This window comes from Priapulus caudatus, unplaced genomic scaffold, assembly GCF_000485595.1.
Source record: "Priapulus caudatus unplaced genomic scaffold, Priapulus_caudatus-5.0.1 Scaffold173, whole genome shotgun sequence".
Taxonomy (NCBI): Eukaryota; Metazoa; Priapulida; class Priapulimorpha; order Priapulimorphida; family Priapulidae; genus Priapulus; species Priapulus caudatus.
Genome location: NW_014577234.1, coordinates 78,963 through 99,191, shown reverse-complemented (window position 1 = coordinate 99,191; position 20,229 = coordinate 78,963). Strand labels below are relative to the sequence as shown.

The 20,229-nt window shown below is 43.4% G+C and overlaps 2 protein-coding genes across 2 annotated transcripts in view; both read right to left on the bottom strand.

Annotated features, from left to right (window-relative positions):
• Positions 1 to 9,314, bottom strand: part of LOC106806668 (histone acetyltransferase p300-like) — a 45,019-nt gene extending 35,705 nt beyond the window's left edge. Inside the window, exons 1-7 of the mRNA XM_014808680.1 lie at positions 8,833 to 9,314; positions 6,924 to 7,723; positions 5,027 to 5,257; positions 3,031 to 3,250; positions 1,430 to 1,714; positions 770 to 934; positions 499 to 573 (exon numbers count right to left, since the gene is read on the bottom strand). Of these exons, the coding sequence (XP_014664166.1) occupies positions 499 to 573; positions 770 to 934; positions 1,430 to 1,714; positions 3,031 to 3,250; positions 5,027 to 5,257; positions 6,924 to 7,723; positions 8,833 to 8,908 (1,852 nt within the window). The 5' untranslated portion in view covers positions 8,909 to 9,314. The remainder of the gene's footprint in view (positions 1 to 498; positions 574 to 769; positions 935 to 1,429; positions 1,715 to 3,030; positions 3,251 to 5,026; positions 5,258 to 6,923; positions 7,724 to 8,832) is intronic.
• A 6,098-nt stretch (positions 9,315 to 15,412) lies between these two features.
• LOC106806670 (ribose-phosphate pyrophosphokinase 1) lies at positions 15,413 to 18,983 on the bottom strand (the record flags this gene model as incomplete). The annotated part of the gene is given in 6 exon segments (XM_014808682.1): positions 15,413 to 15,876; positions 16,519 to 16,678; positions 17,342 to 17,515; positions 18,078 to 18,202; positions 18,406 to 18,504; positions 18,800 to 18,983. Coding segments are annotated over 6 exon segments (835 nt in total), but the record flags the coding sequence as incomplete, so codon positions are not given.
• Between the last annotated feature and the right edge of the window lie 1,246 nt (positions 18,984 to 20,229).

The following is a 20,229-nucleotide window of genomic DNA, read 5'->3' as shown; positions in this document are numbered from 1 at the left end:
TATTATTATTATTATTATTATTATATTATTAAAAATTTGTAAAAACATTTATTTAATCACGACAACAATCAGATATTGTTCAGGAAGCGTCCCGATTCAGCCGTTTCCAGCCGAATTCGTCCCGATTCTCCAGTTCTCAATCCGATTCTGATCCGATTGTATCTTTCGCATGATAAAAAACGACCAAATCTGTCCCGACAGCGTCCTGATTCTCCCGAATGCGATCCGACAGAGATCAGACAGTGACCCGACGCTGACGGAAGACACCCGTTAGATCTGGACGCAATCTGGACTCAATCGGCAAGAAACGGCAATGAAAAATTTCTCCAGATCATGCACGTTCATTACGACAGCGTCCCGATCCACAGGACACCGTCCAGACAACACAGGACATTATTACGATTTTGATCCGATACAGCAGAATCTGTCACGACATAGTCACGATTCTAATCCGACTAGACAAAATCGGCTGAGTTTCCCGAATGTTACGGGACGCACCCAACTGTCGGGAGTGCTTGGCCGACCTCTCCGGAACATTCCCGATCCGTAGGACTCTGTTACGAACGTATACGACTGCGTTCAGACAATGATAGGACATTCCAGATCATTGAGGATAGCAAGCCGACTTTTTCACTTTTCATGTCGTAGCGCTGTCTGATCTCAAACGGGAGCCATAATCGGCACTGTGTGAACGCCGCATTACTTGGGTCCAACCGATGATCAATTACGAAATTACAACCGATTGACAACACTAATTGCTAGTACGCACCAGGTTGCTGCGGTGGCATCGGGGGCCGCGACGGAGCCATGGTGACCGAGGCACTGGAAGCCTGAACAAAGTTTGTCATGTTGCTTGCTGTCGACATCAGTGCCTGCTGCGGTGGCATCACCTGGTTGCTAGGGAGGCTCTGCGCTCCAGGAGGTATCGCCGTACCTTCGACACGACAAGAACCGGCATTAGCATGCGATAAACGTAGTCATCGTACCGATTCATACACCTTAAATATATATGGTGTCGTCACTGTGTGAAAAGAGGTGAAGAATCGGCAGGAAAAATAAAGGAATTGGCTAGGAGAATCTTTTATCTCTGGCGACAACAGACACCCTTCGCTTTGAGACGAGAATATCCTAGCCTGATAACGGTTTAAGGCACGTACGAGTAAGATCAAAACAAATCAAAATGATAATTTTCTCTGACTTGAACGGGATTAAAATGTAAAAATGTAGAGTTACATTTAGAATGCTTACTGCATTTACTGTCCACTGACAGTAAATCAGTTAGCAGATACTCACAAATCAGAAGCGCTTACGACACTGTCCCAAAACGGAGCACCCATACCTGCGATCCTACTTCACACCTTGACCAAGAACACACGAACCACAAAACCAAAAAGATAGAAAGACAAGAAGACTCGTCAACAGCACTCACCTGGCTGGTTAACCTGTATGGCCGAGATCTGCTGCTGCTGCTGCTGCTGCTGCTGGGCGGGGGTGCCGCCGCTGAGCTGCGTGGCGTGGGCGAGAGCAACGAGCTGCTGCGGTAGCGCCCCCGCGCCGCCGCCGCCGCCACCCCCGCTGCCGCCCCCGCTGCCGCCAGCCTGCTGGTTCGGCCGCTTGTCCTGCGCGTTCTTCAGCGGCAGGCACACGGGGCAGTCGGTGCGCGTGCAGTTCTTCCAGTGGCTGATGATCTGCCTCGAGGACGCGCAGTGCGGAACTGTGTGCGCGCGAAAACGAAGAACAAGTGAACGATTGGCCGCACCAACGGGCAACAGCGCCACTCATCAGCGTCACAAAACGAAGAACAAGTGAACGATCCGTTATTTGGCAGCAGGCGACGTAAACTTCCGAGGTTTTTTTTATGCGCACACGTCGCTTTGCGACCGATCAATCGAGAAACAATCGCACGTAAATCGAAAGTACCATCAATTAGAAGTATTAAACCTATCTCACGGCACGTTAATGTTTTTCCGACTAACAAGCGAACGGTCGATGACGAGCGCCGACATCACTTTTTCTCTTTTAAATTTGTCGTACTATTTACAGGGTTAAGGATACTCTCAACCTTTAGCACGGGTATTGCTCTAATGAAGATTAAACGTTTATTGACAAACGAATCGAATCAATCACTTGTTTTATTTATAGAGGAGATATATCTCTATGCTGAAAGCAAAAAATTTCATGAAATTTCCAGCACCTAATTATGTTACCACAAAAATGTTGAATTTTTATGTAAAAATGGTATTTTGGATATTTCTCAATTACCAGAAAGAGTGAGGATACAAAATTTTCGCCACATGTTAAGCACAATATGTTCCAAAATAGCGCAATGGGGATTTTTCTTTAAGCTTCATATTTACCAAGAAAAATTAAAAAAAAACTGCCTAAAATTCAAGTCGCACGTTTGAATTTAAAATTTTTGCGAATAAAGAGACAACTCATAAAATACGGCACTTAATAACAATCCCTGACGCGCTTTTTTACAGCAATATTTTACCATTAAAACGAGTGTAAAAGTAAATTATTCCGAGTTGTAATCACAGAGAAATATCCATTTATACATCGACTATTAAGTCAGAAATTGGAACGGAGAAATCAGCGTTTTTCTGACGTCAGCCGCGGCTCACTAGTCACTACACATGTACGCGGGCAAGCAAAACGCTCTGACAGTTCACATGTACCGTTATATGAAGAAATGAGCATGTACACAGGTGGCACATAGTGTTAGCCATCGAATAAAGTTGAAAATGAAAAATCGGTCAAAATTTTCCTAAAACCTTGAGAGTATCCTTAACTACGCGGGACGCCCCTCGCCTATCTGTCTCTCTTGCTTGCACGCGCTCTCCTTACTCACTGTCTCTCTCTCTCTCTCACTTCCACTCCCGCTTTCCTTATCACTTTCACTCTCTCTTTCGCACCCCTCTTTTTCTTTCTTTCTCTCCCTCTCTCTCTCTCTCCCTCCTGCCCTCTCACCTTCTCTCTCTCTCTTCTCTCCTCTCCTCTCCATCAACTACCCTAACGTCGCACACCCACCTTGACACGACCTTCCCGCCTGACAGGTCGTCATGTGGTTCAGCACGTCCTTCATCGTCTTGCAGTGCGGCAGGTTGCAGACGCGCGTCTCCCCGTTCGGTGCCTGCTGCTCGCGCCGCTGGCACTTGTGCGCGTGCAGCAGCAGCACCAGCTGCTGCTGGATGAGCTTCCGCTTCTCCGGGTCCGTCGTCGGACCGGACCCCGTCGGGGCGGCCTGCCTCTGCAATGCGGATGTTTTCCGGTTACACTACTTACATAGCAGGGCTTCTTATACATAAGAGGCACAGTGGCGCACCGCTGTTGTCTAATTTAACATCGCCATTGTGAAAATGGTTTCAGGGTGCCTCAAATGCTGTCTAAGACATTCAAGTTTTTTTTAAAATTTGGAGGGGAGACTCCCCAGAACCCTTCCCCCCAGCGAGAGGGGGCGTTCCACTTCTCCTCCTTATTCCCCCCCCCCCGTCCTTTGAATCCATCATGCGTGTTTTTTTTCCAAACTGGCCATTACCTCCTTTTTTTTTTACCTCCAAAATTTTCCGCCACATGCTACACTACTCGGTGTCGGGATTAGCAGCTCGGCCCCTAGCGTGGGACGGTGGGACCGGTAACCTTTGAGCAGAACTGAGCAAAATTTTCTTCCACGTGTTACACTACTAGGTGTCGGAACAAGCAGCGTGGGGCCGGTAACATTTGAGCAGGATTGGCTGGAACTAGGGACTTGTCTCCAGCGTGTGTAGAGACTGCACATTTCCGCTTCAAAATTTGCCAAATTCCGTTTCGGAGATTACTAAATTATACTTCAATTCCGTTTCAGCAAATTTCTACATTTTAATTCAGAAATAATTAAAATTAAGAGAAAACACTGATGAATGCCTGTTCAACATATATACAGCACTGATGAGCCTGATGCTTGAAGAAAAAAATCCTGGTCAATTTGAAACTGTAACTGTCTTGTGTTGGTCGTTATGCTAAATTCTGAGTTATGATCTGTGAGTTGAGAGTGAATTTTGTTTATATACTATTTTGCAGGATCATAAGTAACATGAACAAACAACCAAAGAATAGATGCAAGTTTGAAAAGACATTTTTTATAATAATTTTGTGTGTGTTGGGGGTGATTTGAGCTGTTTTAAAGGTTATTTTTGTGTTTTGGGAGGTTATTTTTGGTGAAACTGGTGATTCCGTTTCAGAGGGGGTGATTCCGTGATTTCCGTCGATTTTCCGTTTTCATGGAAATGTGCAGTCTCTACGTGTGACTGGTAAGTTTTGAGCAGGATTAAGCAAAATTTTCTTCCACGTGTTACACTACTAGATGATGGAACAAGCAATGTGGGGCCGGTAACATTTGAGCAGAACTGAGCAAAACTTTTCGCTGCATGTTACACTACTCAGTGTCGGAACTAACAGCGTGGGACCGGTAACTTTTGAGCAGGATTGGCTGGAACTAAGGACTTGTCTCCAGCGTGGGACAGGGACTGGTAACTTTTGAGCAGGATTGAGCAAAATTTTCTGCCGCCTGTTACACAACTGCGCCAGAACTAGGGACTTGTCTAGGACCAGTAACTTTTGAGCAGGATTGGCTACTTTTTTTTTACGAATTTTACTATGGGTTGTATAGTAGATGTCATAAATTTCCAACAAAAATGGTGCTGGTTGGGTTTTCAGACTTATTTTTAAGACTGTTATACTCTAACTAATTATATTATCCTAATTTGTAATCAACATTTGTACGAATCAGTAAATCGTTTTATGGCCAGTGGTTAACTGGACTCCTGCTACGGTTACAGGGTTAAAATATAATTTCTGTCTCGTTAAAGGTGATTTTACCTAATCCTTTTTGAAAAGTTTATTGAAGACAAATCTAGGTGCATGGCCAGTAGAAATACTTTAAACAATAGCATACAATGAACGGTACGTGAATTTAGGTGCACGAATAGAGCAAATCAATGAGAAAAGTTTCGGTCGAAGCCCAATATAGCCGTAGATACGTAATTACCTGAGATTGTCCCTGTATCGCTCCGGGAACAGTAGCTTGCAGGCCTCCCGCTACCTGCGCCTGTGCGGGTGGCGCCATCGTGGGTCGGTTTCCCGCAACCGTCGTCACCGACGACTGTGAAGAAGGCGAGGGGCCCGTCAGCGACGACACCACGGAGTTGTACAGACTATATGAGCTCGCGTTGCTGTAGGTGACGGTGGGATTCGTTGGTGCCAGCGAGCTGTTCACCAGCTGTCAAAAACACAAGCGTCGATCGTTAGCTTACCATTAATTACCCCGCGACATGTCAAAATAATCATAAAACAGTCGAGAAGTAAAGTCTAGTATATTGCAGAAACCCTGTGACTGTGAGGTTGGGAAATATTTAGAATTGCATAAATGTTCGTGTTTCGAATGCAGAAGCATTGTCTTACTGTAGGCAATTGTATACCCACCTCTACAATTTAATTACGTGCAAACATTACGGTCACAAACCTGATATATCAACAATAAGCGTATTCTTATCGATAACAGCTCAGCAAGGTGAATGTAACAGCAGCTACTGAACATCAAACCTCGATGACAAGCTAACTTCTCACACGTAAACAAATTTCATGAAATAGTCTGGGCCCGCACATAACACAGATCCAGAGGCTACGAGTCGCATCGTTACTCCAGCGCAACAGCGTTAAATTGCGCATGGGCCACTGTTGGCACAACGCCAACAGCTGACTTGCTATATTAGTGTGTAAATATGGATAATCCAAGGACACTATTCAAGCGAGGCTACTGAATGACTAAACAGACACATGTATAATTTGCAACTATAGCATTTACGATAGCGAGTGATGGGCCACACACATCAACTTGTTCAGAATCCAGGTATGCACCTACGGTGCAACTATTCCACATTCATGCAGAGAAAGAATCACACACGACTAAACTATTCAGTATCAAAGTAAATATAGAAAGGTCACATATGAGTAAACAATTTAGGATCAAAGTTTTGAAGAAAATGTACAAAAGCACAGTTTTTAAGTAACAGCATCCGAGTAGCGATAAAAAGATGAATATCACAAAGCTAATCAGTACGTAAGCCTGTAAGCAGAGACCGAAGCAGTAAGCACACACGGTTAAACTATTTAACATGCAGATAGCATTTCACTTTTAGCATTCATGCAGAGGTAGAAACTCTTCAGACTCTAGTATATTAGCCAAGCAAAACGAGAGATCAGATGGTGAATTTTAACTTCGGAAAAGTTGCTATGCCACACACTGACACAGCAAATGTTAACAACACAGACTGTAAATCCAGTGTCACAGTTTAACCGTTCCAATCAGTATCAGAAATAGCAGCCTCTCACCCAGTCCAGGACTAGTAATTTTAGTACTAATACTCTAATTAGTAATTACTAATACTATAACAGTGTTTCCCCTGCATTGACACGAGCGAGGCGGGCTGCCACGCTCAAATTCTCAGCCGCCACACAGAAATTTGTCCAAAACACCGCCTCGCTGACGAAAACCACTGTTCTTCCAAAGAACAATGCTTATAATGCACCAAATTGCACCATTTTTTCAAACATTTTCCAGGGGGGCATGCCCCCGGAACCCCCTAGCTGGGCGAGCACCTGTGGTGCGCAAACACACCAAAAATAAATTTACTAACTCACAGACCTTTTGGGCCAGGGAAACACTGCTATAATAAATATTGACTACTAATAGCACTAATAATTAATAGTACTTAGCATTAATTATTCGCTAATTTCTATGAATTTTACTTACAGCTTACTTAACGGGAATTAAAATTATTTTTTAAATCAAGACAAACTCGGTTTTTGGACCCCCCCAATACGCGACCGATCTGAGATATCAAGAGAGAGAACTCCCGGGCGCGTGCGATCACATCGCCACTCACCTGCGAGCGTATCTGCGCCTGGCCGGGAGCCTGCGAGTTGTTCATAGCGAGCATGTGCGCGGCGGCGCCGGCCCCCGTCTGCGGAAGCGCGTGCGCCGTCTGCATCGAGTTCATCTGCGGCAGCGACTGGCCTATTGACAGCGGCGCGCCCGTCACCGACTGCTGCTGCTGCATCATCCCACCGTGAACGAGGCCGCCGCCGCCGGGACCACCGCCGGCGCCGCCGACCGATACGCTGTTCCGCGTCAGCGTCGGGCCGGGGCTTGTGTTCACATGCAGTCCGTTCATCAGCTGGTTCGAGAATTGCACTTGGTTCGGATTCACCCCGCCGCCGCCCGCTTTCGACGCGCCGGCGTTGCTCGCCACCGAGTAGACGCCGCCGCCCGTCGGCGCGCTGCCGCTCGAGTAGACGGCGTTCGACGCGCTGTGTGACGATGCGACGTCGTTCAGGTGCGGGGTGCTCGAGGTCGGCAGCGACTTGAGCGCCACGTTGGGTGGTGACGCGAGGCTGTTGGCGGGACTGTGCTGCACGTTGCCGGCGTGCTGCGCGAGGGCGCCGCCTGCGCCGGGCCCGCCGCCGGGACTCGGAACGTGGTTTGTCTGTGGACTGCTGTTGGCGCGGTTCACGTTGACGGGCCCCGCTTTGCTCTGCAGCAGCCTGGTCAGCGACGAGTTATCCGTGGCTAGGGATAAGTGCGATCCGTCTAGCGAGCCATTTGGCAGGCTCTGGACCATGTTGCCCCCACTATTTACAGCCGGTGCACCCATGTAGATCTCTCCCAGCAAACTTTCGAATGGATCTGAAACAACGAGAACAACGCATGAGACACCTAATGAAATCGTATTCAGTCACGGTCCATATTACCTGAAATATTAAACACACTGTTATTTACGCTTTGCTACCGATACTGAGTGGGAATTATATCTGCAGCTCAGTTATGCATATTTACATTCTCATCTTGAAGTACCGGTACTTGACATATACTTGAATTGTTATCTACATCTTTTCTGACATATCACTCACAAGTACATGTAACTCTAAAGTATTATATGCTTGCGCAAGAAAAAAAATTTCATTTCAGGTCACATAATTACTAGGTACGTACAAATTCAATTTTTGAATAGTATAAAATTATACTAGACACATGACAGTTTAAATATTTAGCCGCAAAAGTAAACGATGACCAACAAGAACAGTTTGAAACGTTTGACATAGGTATTATCTAGACAGCCTAACACTCATCTTCTCACGCACTCTTTTCATCTTCTGATTTACTGAATTCAAAATCACATGTGAAGACTCTTAAGTTTAAAATCAGAATTTTTACATCACAGAGCCAGCATATATCGATGTTAGTATGGCTAGCAGCAGGTTGACAATGCCCGCGACCCTGGTGGAAAAGGAAAACACCAGGACAAGGAAACGCAAAATTTTGGTTTGATAAAATACTCATACACATTAATTTAGGATCATAAACTGTTCATCTTGAAGTAGGTTTCTAAAGAGCATAACTACGAGCAGTTTTATTTCACCCGCGCTTCAAGGAGTCTTGGAACACACACCGATTGGCAAAACCTTTCCTTGAAATGAAAGTTCAAGCAAGTATTCTCACACACAACCCAAAGGGCGATATTCAACTATATAATAAAACTACATCAAGTTATTAAACACATGAGTATACGCACTTCAAGACAATTGGCAAGACTTGTTATTTATTTATCTTGTTGGCTGTTTGGTGGCCTTCAAAATTTTTGATTACGAATTTAGTCCAGACAAAATGATGACAGATCCAGGCACAGTAAAATAAGAGGCACGATTAGCTACATGATACGACAACTTGGGCCGTTTGAAATTGAAAAATGTGACAGAAAATATCAAATAAGGCTGTAAAATGTGGAATATACGTACCATTTGCGGCTGATGGAAGACCGGGAGAGAGTTTTTGACGTTTGTTTGGTGGAGCGTCCCCGATGTGGTCGGCCATGTTTGTTTTGGTTCCCGAAAAACCAAGGCGAATTTCGCCTCAAAACCTCACAATATATGGTACGAATACCACTTACTTGAACTTAATAAACAGAAAATTCACTATATTTTAACTTCCGACCGCCAGAAGTCATACTGACAGGCACAATAAATAAAATTAAAACCCTGAGTCCGCATCGTGAATCTGACGCGCACAAATCTTTTACCATCTCACATGACGACTATTGTCTTCCACACTGAGAAGAACACTCTGCCGTTTTCGCCTCTATATATCTCTATTGAGTCTTTATAAACTTCTCTGGCGAAAACAGGCGGCATCTGACCACAGGAATTGTAGAAAATTGAATAGAAAACCTGAAATAAGACGGTGCGAAATCTACCAAAATGGCCGCTGTTGATGGAAACTTTATTGAGAAAATGCCGAATATTCCCGAACGGAAACACCCGGACACAGAGCTCATTAGCATAATATCACGTGCTTCGAATACGCCACTCCTATTGGATACATATATAATACTCCACCTAGTCGAAGTTTGTACAACTTCTGCAAAAGTATAACGTTAAATTATACTTTATAGCATATACAGAATACCGAAGCATTAAATATAATAAAGCCGAATACAATTGTAGTTATTATAAATTGCTATCATTATTTGATTATTCCTGTTGTTACGGTTTCGCCTATTATAAGATAATATGTGTAGGAAATAAATTAATATAGTTTGGGTTGAGCCATGAGCACGTGAAGTGCAACCTTACATATTATTATGAACCTATATATGCCTACAGGCTTAGACTTATATCGTACATACCATGGAATAAGTTCATTTCTCATTTAACAGTCCAATTAACTAATAAACCTAAATGATTTACACAAAATGATTCCATGTTCTAATGCGTTAAATTAGCAGGTATCTGCGAAATGTGTAGACCATGCAGTTTATTAACTTTCTCCCGTTATTATTTTATTACATAATAAACAAGATACCTATATTCACTCTCTGGTTTTCATTAAAACGTTGGGATAGGAAACAGGTAATGCAGAATGAATTTATATGCCGGATTATCAACTGTATAAATATTTTCACTCGACCTAGCTGTATCTTAATGTGATAGAACTATACGAGCAATGTACAAACAGTAGATGACACCAATGTACACCCAGTCCAACGATAGATCGATCAGTATAAAGTTATATAACAATATTAGACACACACAAACATGCGTGGGCGTTCACGCACGTGTACGTGTACGTGTTCGCGTACACACCACACGCATACAGGCGCGCGCACCCATGCACACTTGCACACGCGCGCGCACACATTATACGCACGTACATGCGTACGTCAGTTATATAACTTCACGCTTATAACTAATATTCTTCATAGTTCAAAGGTCCTTCATAAAATATTGCAGAATTTACCTATTGTTCTGTTCGCCTACAACAACACACTGTCTGTGTTTTCGTGACCATATTACATACTTTAAAAGACCAATAGGAATTATTTGCACCTCCTAGGCCCAAAAGCGTCGCCGCGGCACAAAAGTTGAACTCACCTAATAAGTTCAAGTTTTACCGTACCAGCTCACTCACTTCGTCGCGCCAAACGTACGCACGTACACACACGCATGCACGCACGCACGCACGCATGCACGCGCACACGCATGCACGCACACACGCATGCACGCACACGTGCATGCACGCACACGCATGCACGCACACACACATGCACGCACACACGTATGCACGCATGCACGCACACACGCATGCATGCACGCACACACGCATAGATGCACGCATGCACGCAGACACGCATAGATGCACGCATGCACGCACACACGCATAGATGCACGCATGCACGCACACACGCATAGATGCACCTCTGCAGCGCATACACGCCACAAGCGCCGCTACGCAGGAAAATGTTCTGTACGGCGCGGCAAATACGCAGGAAATTTTCGATTGTAGGTTGGGGGGGGAGCCGGCCCAAAGTCCGTACTCCCACTGCCCTCTTATTGTTTTTTTCTTAATTTGCGCTATTTTGTCCCATTAAAAATCGATATCTCTGTCTAAAATCTCTAGGGCGTCCCTGCTGCCCCCGCTGCGTACGGCCCTGTACACGCATGCACGCACACACGCACGCACACACACGTGGCACGCATATGCATGCACTCACTCATGCACGCACACGCGCGCACGCACATGCGCGCATCCACACACGTGCCTACGAACACGCGCGCACGCACACGCGCGCATCCACACACGTGCCTACGAACACGCGCGCACGCACACGCGCGCATCCACACACGTGCCTACGAACACGCGCGCACGCACACGCGCGCATCCACACACGTGCGCGTGAGTATGGAATCACACGCGTACATTTTTCGTTGCTGCGACTCCAACTGTGATCAGACTGGGCTGTGTCTCCTCAATGGGGCTTAAACGCTACCACGTTCATTTTAGATGTGTAATAATTATATTCTGTGTGAAGATCTCTATGCGCCACCTTACGCTTCACATGTTAGCTGAGCGACAAAGCCACACCTGGATCCAAAATCTAGGATCCGCAACCGACACTATAGGAGTTAACCCAATTAACGGAGTTACAATTAACCTTTGTTAATTAATTTACTCCTATATGTTCATGATACTACCGATCTATTTGTACAGATTGTTGAAAAAATGCAGTTTCCAAGATACATAAAACAAGCTTTACCGTGTATTTAGTTTATCATAGTTTATTGTTAGGTATACACACTACATAACACTTGTGACAGACACACATGGAAAGATAACAAATGTATTCAACATAATTTTTTGACCAATTGAATGAGGTATAACTGCCCACAACTACTCCAAAAATGTTCAAAATTCATATTCATAAAAACTCGACATAATTGCATTCTTATCAGCTATTATTCTTCCATAAGCACAGTAAAGTATCTGGAGAATCCATAACAGTTCAGTTAACAATAAAATATAGTAACCAGCACATGACTTCATTCAGTGGAATAACAGCAGAAATAAACCGGGAAAAAAACTGTCGAAAAATAGTGGAAATGAACCAATGAATTCATGAATGGAACCAAGGAACCAATGAATAATTTTAAATAATTGAAATTTAATGGATAAATTGACATGTAATGCGCCCATTACATAACGACAAAAATGTAATAGTGGTTGGCGATGGCAATCATTGGATGTTAATTCTAAGTTTAGACAAATTAATTTACCCTGCTATCATCGTCAGAGTATTCGAGATTAACCTGATCCCAAATTCAATTGTCATTAGATTAATCCTCGATCACTCACGTTTATCATATGTGCAACCAAGTCAACTAATACAATATAAAAAAAAATATCACAACAGAAAATATGGTGACGGTGGATTACCAAATTCATTTCTCCTATACCATATATATATACCATTAAACTCAAATGCTGTGGCACGATATCTCGTAAAATTTTCGGACAAATGCAGAATATTTCATCATGGCTGTCTCTTCGCAAATCAATGTCATTTGCTGCAATGAATTCCACACATTTTGCACATAAACTTCATGCTTCGATGACCAGATTAAGAACATGGAAAACAATTGAAAACCCTAAACTGCAGAACACCAAGTTCATTACTAAAGACTGGAAGTGCAACCACGTGATCTAACTTACTCGCCAGTTGTTATGGTAAAGACTTGTTCAACACGAAAATACATATGAAGGTCTGCAGTCTACCGCTACCAGTCATACCCTGAACATATCTATGCAACTGTATAGATAATATATTGTATAGACATATGCAAATGTATACAGACAATTGCATATATTCTATAGATATATTCGTGCAAATACTGTAATGAAACATATTGAAGATAGTCGAAAGCTATTTTTTGATCACCGGTGCTGCACATATACGAGCACATTTTGAGATAATCATGTAATCACGACCATATACGCATACCATATAATACATATATATGTTCAAGGTGTTGATGAACACTGCAAAAAAAGCACGCACATCATATATACCTGCACTCCAGACAACTCTGCAGTTTATTGCCATACAGATACAGAGACTCCCCGACTTAGGAACAGGTTCGGTTCCGAGCAATCGTTCGTAAGCCAATTTGTTCGTAAATCGAACATATGTAAGTACGTACACAGTATTATACAGTAGTGTAGTATATGTACGTGTGAACATCGAGTAACCTAGAAGTGTACATATAGTGTAAACATATACGTGAACACAGGAGTTGGCGAAACTCAAAATCAGGGGGGCGATTGTCTTTTTATTCACCAATATTGACATTATACACTATAATGGACTTCAGGGCAAATTGTTCGTATCATCGAAAGTTCGTAACTCGAATGTTCGTAAGTCGGGGAGTCTCTGTATAAAACTTTGTTAATGCTGCTAACCATTGGCACTGCAAAGCTGTATCACCGGTGTCACCAGCTCAAGTGTTCAATCAATTAACGTTGACAGTCACTAATGTACAAATAATATATTTGATGATGGATACACCCTATAGATTATCGTGCAAGGTTACGTCGTAGATACACGGACATATTTTTAACAAAAAAACTAGTTTTTTAGAAGTATTTAATCATTGCATTGGTTTAGTCATCACTACCTAGAAAGTGTAGGAGAGTAGGCAGGCACATGGTAAGTGTGGGCCAGTAGGCTAATACGACAGAGAAGTCAAAAGCACAGATCAATTATGCTTTGTGCACATACTCTTACTTAGACTGGTGCCGTGACCAGGATCTCAGTTTAGTAGGTGCCGTAGTGGCACCCATTTTAAGGGCAGTGTCAGGTTGCGTCGATAGATAACAGAAACACAGTATTATGAAAACTACTGCTCGTGCGTCTATTTCAGCCTAATCAAACACAATCCTACGATACTAAACAGATATGTCTCTAAGTCGTAACACTCGCGCCCGTGTGTCGCGTAATCGAATACAAGTAATTCCGTACCTTAGAGAGGAGGTTCGCGGAGGCGCTCGGCGGGGTGAAGGTAGGTCGGTGGAAGGTAGAGCGGAGAAGTATCACTGGAATAGGGTGTAGGAGCTAGGCGAAAACTGGACTTGCTGCGGAAAGGATGAGAGCCGAGTCGTTACCTGGGGAATAACCATATGGCAGATCGGCCCTCGAGTCATTAGCGTACTCGGATGCTAAGGGCATGGTGTATAGTGATTACCTGCGGCGTTCTATTATTATTTATCACTTGGAGCGAAGAGGTGTGTTGTTTCTAGTGATTGCATTTGGGGAATAGTGTGAGGCGATATATTTACTCTTTGCGGGAGCGTGCGCTATCCTGCAGCAGCATCACCAATAACACGGTCATGGGAATGAAGTGCATGTGGTATGGTTGAGCTCGATGTAGATTGCAATGCCAATGTGGACAGTATCATGTATGACAGGGCGGTGATATTCACGGCCAAAGGACGGGTTTTCAGCTAGCAGATAATAAATCAATGGCAGAGTACGATGCTTAGCTTTGCTGGTTAACGTTATCGAATGTGATCACTCTCATAAACCGCAAACGTTAGATAACAGAATATAGTGTATTTCGTAATAGTGGCTTTTACTTTTAGTGCACACATCTAGGCCTAAAGATTCAATTTACGCACAGCCACATATGCTGCCTTCCAATAAGAATGAATTGCATATTTCACTAAAATCAACATCAGAAGAAGTGCTTATACATGCAATTAAACACTCCTAGTTTGGGACCCCGGCCCTCATTTCTCGCAAATGTGCTAAGCTAATCCGCGGTGCTAAACTATAGGATTGGTACTATCTAAAATAATACTGCTAGTGCTAAACTTATAGTGTGAATGATTATCCTCAGCATTGATGATGTTTACATGGGTTCTCGTGTAACAGCCCCAACCTGCATCCACATAAGCAGGTCTATCTATGTATAGTCCTTCGATTTTCACTTCACAACAGGGAAACCTCATAACCTTGTGATAATATTCTTAAACGTGTAGGGTGGCTGTAATGAAATGAGGGAGATTCAGTGTTGGTTAAAGTGACATGGTTATGAAGCGATGGGCTACATGTAGATACAATAATGTAACTCAACAGAGTAGTAATGGACCCTATACTCTTGTTGGCTTACATTATGGTATCTAGGCTACATATGGGTTTAGCTGGCAGTGCCGCCCAACAAGCCCGACCCTGTAAGGTGATGTAATAGGGACATGCGCTTTGTTATTCACAATGGAGCTCTGTCTAGACTCTAGATACAATAATGTAACCCAACAAGAGTAGGGGTTACATTATCTGGTACGCTTGTGTGCATTGGGTCTCTACATACCCTGCTCTTGTTGGGTTACATTATTGTATCTACTATAGCTGGCCAATTACTTCAAGCACAATGCGATATGTTCATTAAGCTAATATTGCTTCTCTAATAGGATGCATGGTCTCTAATATTAAAATGACTTAAAATGTATTCCGATGTCTTTTGGCAGGGCTCCTCTTTCAGCTTCATATGCAAGCCAGGTACCCTGTAAACCACATCAGCTGTAACACACGGGTGAGGGTTTCACCCGAACCAAAACTGCGAACCCAGTGTGCCTCCTTGTCTCAAGTCACCTGCCTGCCATCTTGTTCTAGATTTGTCACTACAACAACTCACTCTACCACACTGTGCACTTCTCCAGCATGCTACTATAAACAAGCAATCAAATTGCCTCAATCACAGGTGCAATCACTATACCCAGATGGTTCACTCCCAGTGTTGAACCTCAGCATACCCCCATTTAATTTCCAGCCAAGGCAAGCCCCGAGGACACAATTGATTTGAACGTCTTTGGAATGCTGTAGCCACAATTATTTTTTTTTGTAAAAATGGCGACGCCGACTACATGGGTACGTGTGAAAAGAGGTAGGAGACGGACTCGCCATTGTGCGTACGCCTGATGGCTTCTCCCAGAATCATCGAGATGTCTATGCACTGCAACGTAAAGAAAATTCACAGAAATTACGAAATCGTCCGACAATTTCACAGAAGGACACACTGCACTGAAATTATGAATTTCAAAGAACAATCGCAAGGTGCCATTAATATACAGATAACATCAGAAGTTTATCAATAGATTTGATCAATAATATTGATACTCCTGATAACATCATGGAGTGATAATGATTATCTGGAGCACAAAATTGCACTGGTGCTGCTGCTGCTGCTAAGACTATCACCACTACTGCAACAACCATTACTGCAAGATATAAATGAATCATGCCACATAAATTTTCATAACCTGTTGCCGATTTGTGAACCATATTCAATAGAATATACTACACCTACGGAGAAAACGTCATTTTCCTCACCCTTCTGAGTTACATAATTGTGTTCGATTGTTTTCCATCTGCATTTCTGGTTACGTGCACAGTGCACTATATTCGACCAGTTAGGTGAAGGGTGAAAATGCCTATTTTTTGTTCTGACAACTGGATCTTAATAGAGATCGAGTAACTCAGTCTATCAATAGGCCAATACAGCAATCAATAAAAAATAACAAGTGACCTATGATACAACACAATGTAGACTTCCGTCTACTCGACAGAGGCGCCGGTGAAACTCAACACTCCGTACCTGGATCTTTGACGTCTGCTTCATCTTCTCGTCCTGCGGTATGGTCGTCGTGACGACGACAGCCTCGATGGCGGAGTTCTGTATGCGTGAGACGGCGGGACCCGAGAAGATGCCGTGCGTTAGTATGGCGTACACCTTAGCTGCTTCCGCCTCAAACAACCTGCAGATGAAGCGGAGTCAGGTGAATTGTCGTGAATGAGCCACGGCAGTAGAAGTCGACAGTGAAGTACAATAAATCCGAATAACCTCGGCATGTGTTAACAGCCGAAATTAACGAATCACGGTTGTTTTTCACTAGCATACGATGGAGCCAATTACGGTTTGAAGTGACTATTGAAGTTGACATGTGAAGTATATTTTTATTTTTTTTAATTGCATAAAACGCAATTACTACCAACTAGCTCTGGTTATATCTTCACCAATGCCTAGTAAAGACTTGGTTAGACTAGTTAAACATATAAAAAATTAGAGTGAGTTTGCCTTTTTGGCACGCATTAAAATTTCTCATCGTGAAAAATGTACGGTTGTAGGTGTTTATTTACATCGAGATGAACAGCAAAACAAAGGCATAAATCAAAAATTTAACAATTGAAGAGTGAACAAAATCACATAATACCCATGTTTTCAAACTTTATAGCCTGTAATAAAAAAATTTACCAGTTGGTACTAGATAAGACCAGAGTTTAGTTAGAGAGAGTAGTTATTAGTCAGTTAGTTAGTTAGATTGTTAGTAAGTTAGTCAGTTAGCCAGCCAGCCAGCCAGTCAATCAGTCAGTTAGTTAGTCAGTCATCACCTTAATCTAGCGCACGCGACCTCGCTTACTTTTCCGCTGCATGACACAGCGTACCGCACGTGTCGGCCATGTCGTCGACGAGAATGGCAATCTTGTCCTGCACGTCGCCCACCAGTACCATCGAGGCAACCTCGTTCGCCTTCTTTCTCTCCTTGTGGATGAGCGCAAACTCCACGTTGAGTCGGTCGGCTATCGAAGTCACCCTGCAGCGAACAAACGCGTGGAGCATTCGAACCCGTGTGGAAAATTTAATGTTTCCGAGCAAGTACCATATATAGCGTGAATGTTAAAAATATGCTGTTGATTACAAACTGTCTCTCTCTCTCTCTCTTTCTAGCTGTCTGCACCTATGCCTGTATCCCTCCTATTTCACTTTGATATTCTGTGAAACAAACTAACCAGTTTTCCTACTTACAACCGTGTTATAATGCACTTCGAAATTCACCATTTTTATCAATTTTTGGTTTTCTACACGAGGAGAGGATCGAGTGTCGGTTAACATTTAGATTATTTTCTTACACAAAACACACTTTTGCACTGATGCCAAACTCCCTCAACTTACAAACTCCCCCAGAGTGAGATGAGCCCACATTAATTGATACAATTCTGTTTTGCCATAGCATGAGAGTTAATACACGTATTGACACACATGATCTGTCTGAAATAGAACACACTGTTGTACATATAACAAAGAGTGAAACTAGATTGATTAAGTGAGTGCGTAACTAATTAAAAGATGATTAATTTCGATGGAGACAGTCTGACCTCTTGGCCCCGCCAGCATCTGGTGAGACAATCACACAGTTTCTCCACTCCGTTATGTTCTCCTTAATCCACTTCAAGACGGCTGGCTCTGCATAAAGGTTGTCCACTGGTATGTCAAAGAATCCCTGCGCAAATGCAAAGGCATGGATGTGTTAAATAAAGCATTGAATCGCCAATTGCAAAACTGATTGGATCTGGGTGCACCATGGTGTGCATCCAAGTGTTACTTATTTTGTCACCGCTACTGTGTGAATGGAAGCTCCACATTTCGGTGCACAGTAAATGACACAATCTTAAGATAACCTAATTCGATGCAAAGTATTCAAACCTGTATTTGTGATGCGTGAAGGTCTAACGTCATGATATGGTCTGCTCCTGCAGCCGACAGCATGTTAGCAACCAACTTGGCAGAGATGGGCGCCCGACTCTATGTAACAGACGTAGGAAACCTCGATTACACAAATAGATCTGTCGAAAATCATTACATCTAAAACGATATATTCACACAAGTAAAGGGGTTTCACTAGCATACCAAATTTCTCACAAGTGCACAGGTGCACTAGTAGCAGACTGCCGGAAAACGTTGAAGGAGATTATAGTACACACGGGTGCAGACAGACACATGTACACACACCCAACCACCTACGCGCGCACGCGCGCACGCACGCACGCACGCACGCACGCACGCACGCACGCACACACACACAGACGTAAGGTACCACCTTGTCCTTCTTATCCTGGCGTGCGTAGGGGAAGCACGGGATGACGGCAGTGACGCGTGAGGCCGATGCGATCTTGCACGCATTGATCATGATGAGAAGCTCCATGAGGTTGTCGTTCACCTCCCCACAGCCACTCTGCACGATGAAGACGTCCTCGCCTCGCACCGACTCACCGATCTCAACGCTGGAAGACCAAATCACTCCAGTTATTGAAGACAAAATCACGCATTGGTTATTGTCCCCATAGGTATAGTTATAGTCACACAAGAAGACAGCTAGGGTATGACTATGTACATGCAGGGTTTTTCCCAGAAATTTAAGAAAGCATATTGTTTATGGATGAATGGCTGGGTACTGCCTGGAGTCAATTATGTGTGTTATAAGTGGGCCTAATAGACAGGTAAACTCTATCAGTTTGGTGGCGTATATGCCAAAATATGAAACCATAGCATGACTGTTGGGATTCTCAAATGTAAACACACATGAAACCTGAAAATTAAGAGGTACGTGTCGATAAGCATTTAAGGCATGTTGGAGGATTCATGGGATGTCGCAAATTAGCTTCTGCTTCAAAGGCATGTCAGACCTGACATGCATTAAAGGCCTGGGAAGAATCCCAATATAGAACATGGCCACAGAGTTGTATGGGGAGGCAAATCTTTTACATGTACACAGAGTGTTTGTTTGCCTGTCTACTACAGTGGTATTCCCTCGCTTGCATATAATTATAGCCACATATACACTTTGTTTATCTTGGAGACACGCGTACTACGTATGTAATGTTTACTTAAATACGCTAACCACTATGCACTATATGATACGTAATGATAACAATGCATAAATAGAATCCCGTCCAACATGTGTGTATTGTGTAATTTTTATTTGCACTTACAAATGTTGCGTAAGTGTGAGTGAGAAATGACGGGAACTATCGTGGCAAGACAGATTACCGCCTATCAGGCTTATCACAACCAAGCAGTTGTCAAAAGGATTGGAGACATAATTACTGTGTACCAAAGTTAGAGAAAAATTTCATTTTTTAGCCAAAAATCATCCCTAACCAATGCATGCAATCCACTATATATACACAGTAAAGCAGGATCTTCAGGATAATATCCCAAAGTGACTCTGGATGTGGCTTAATTGGACAAGTACTTGGAATGGAGAATGGTACTTCCAGGATTTCCAAAGGATGGAAAAAGCTTGCAGTTGATGCATGAATGATGATATGCGTACTGCACGTTCAGTTATGCTATGTTCTTACACACTTAAGGCTCGCTCAGGTCGCCCTACGATTTGACTGTCAGCGACTACTTTATCGCCGATTAGCAGCGTAGCAACACTCACGTCGACTTGAAGTGCCTTCACGCTATACATCGCCGATCAGATCGTAGCGTTCTCGCAGGAAACGTAGACGGGTTTGCGGCCCC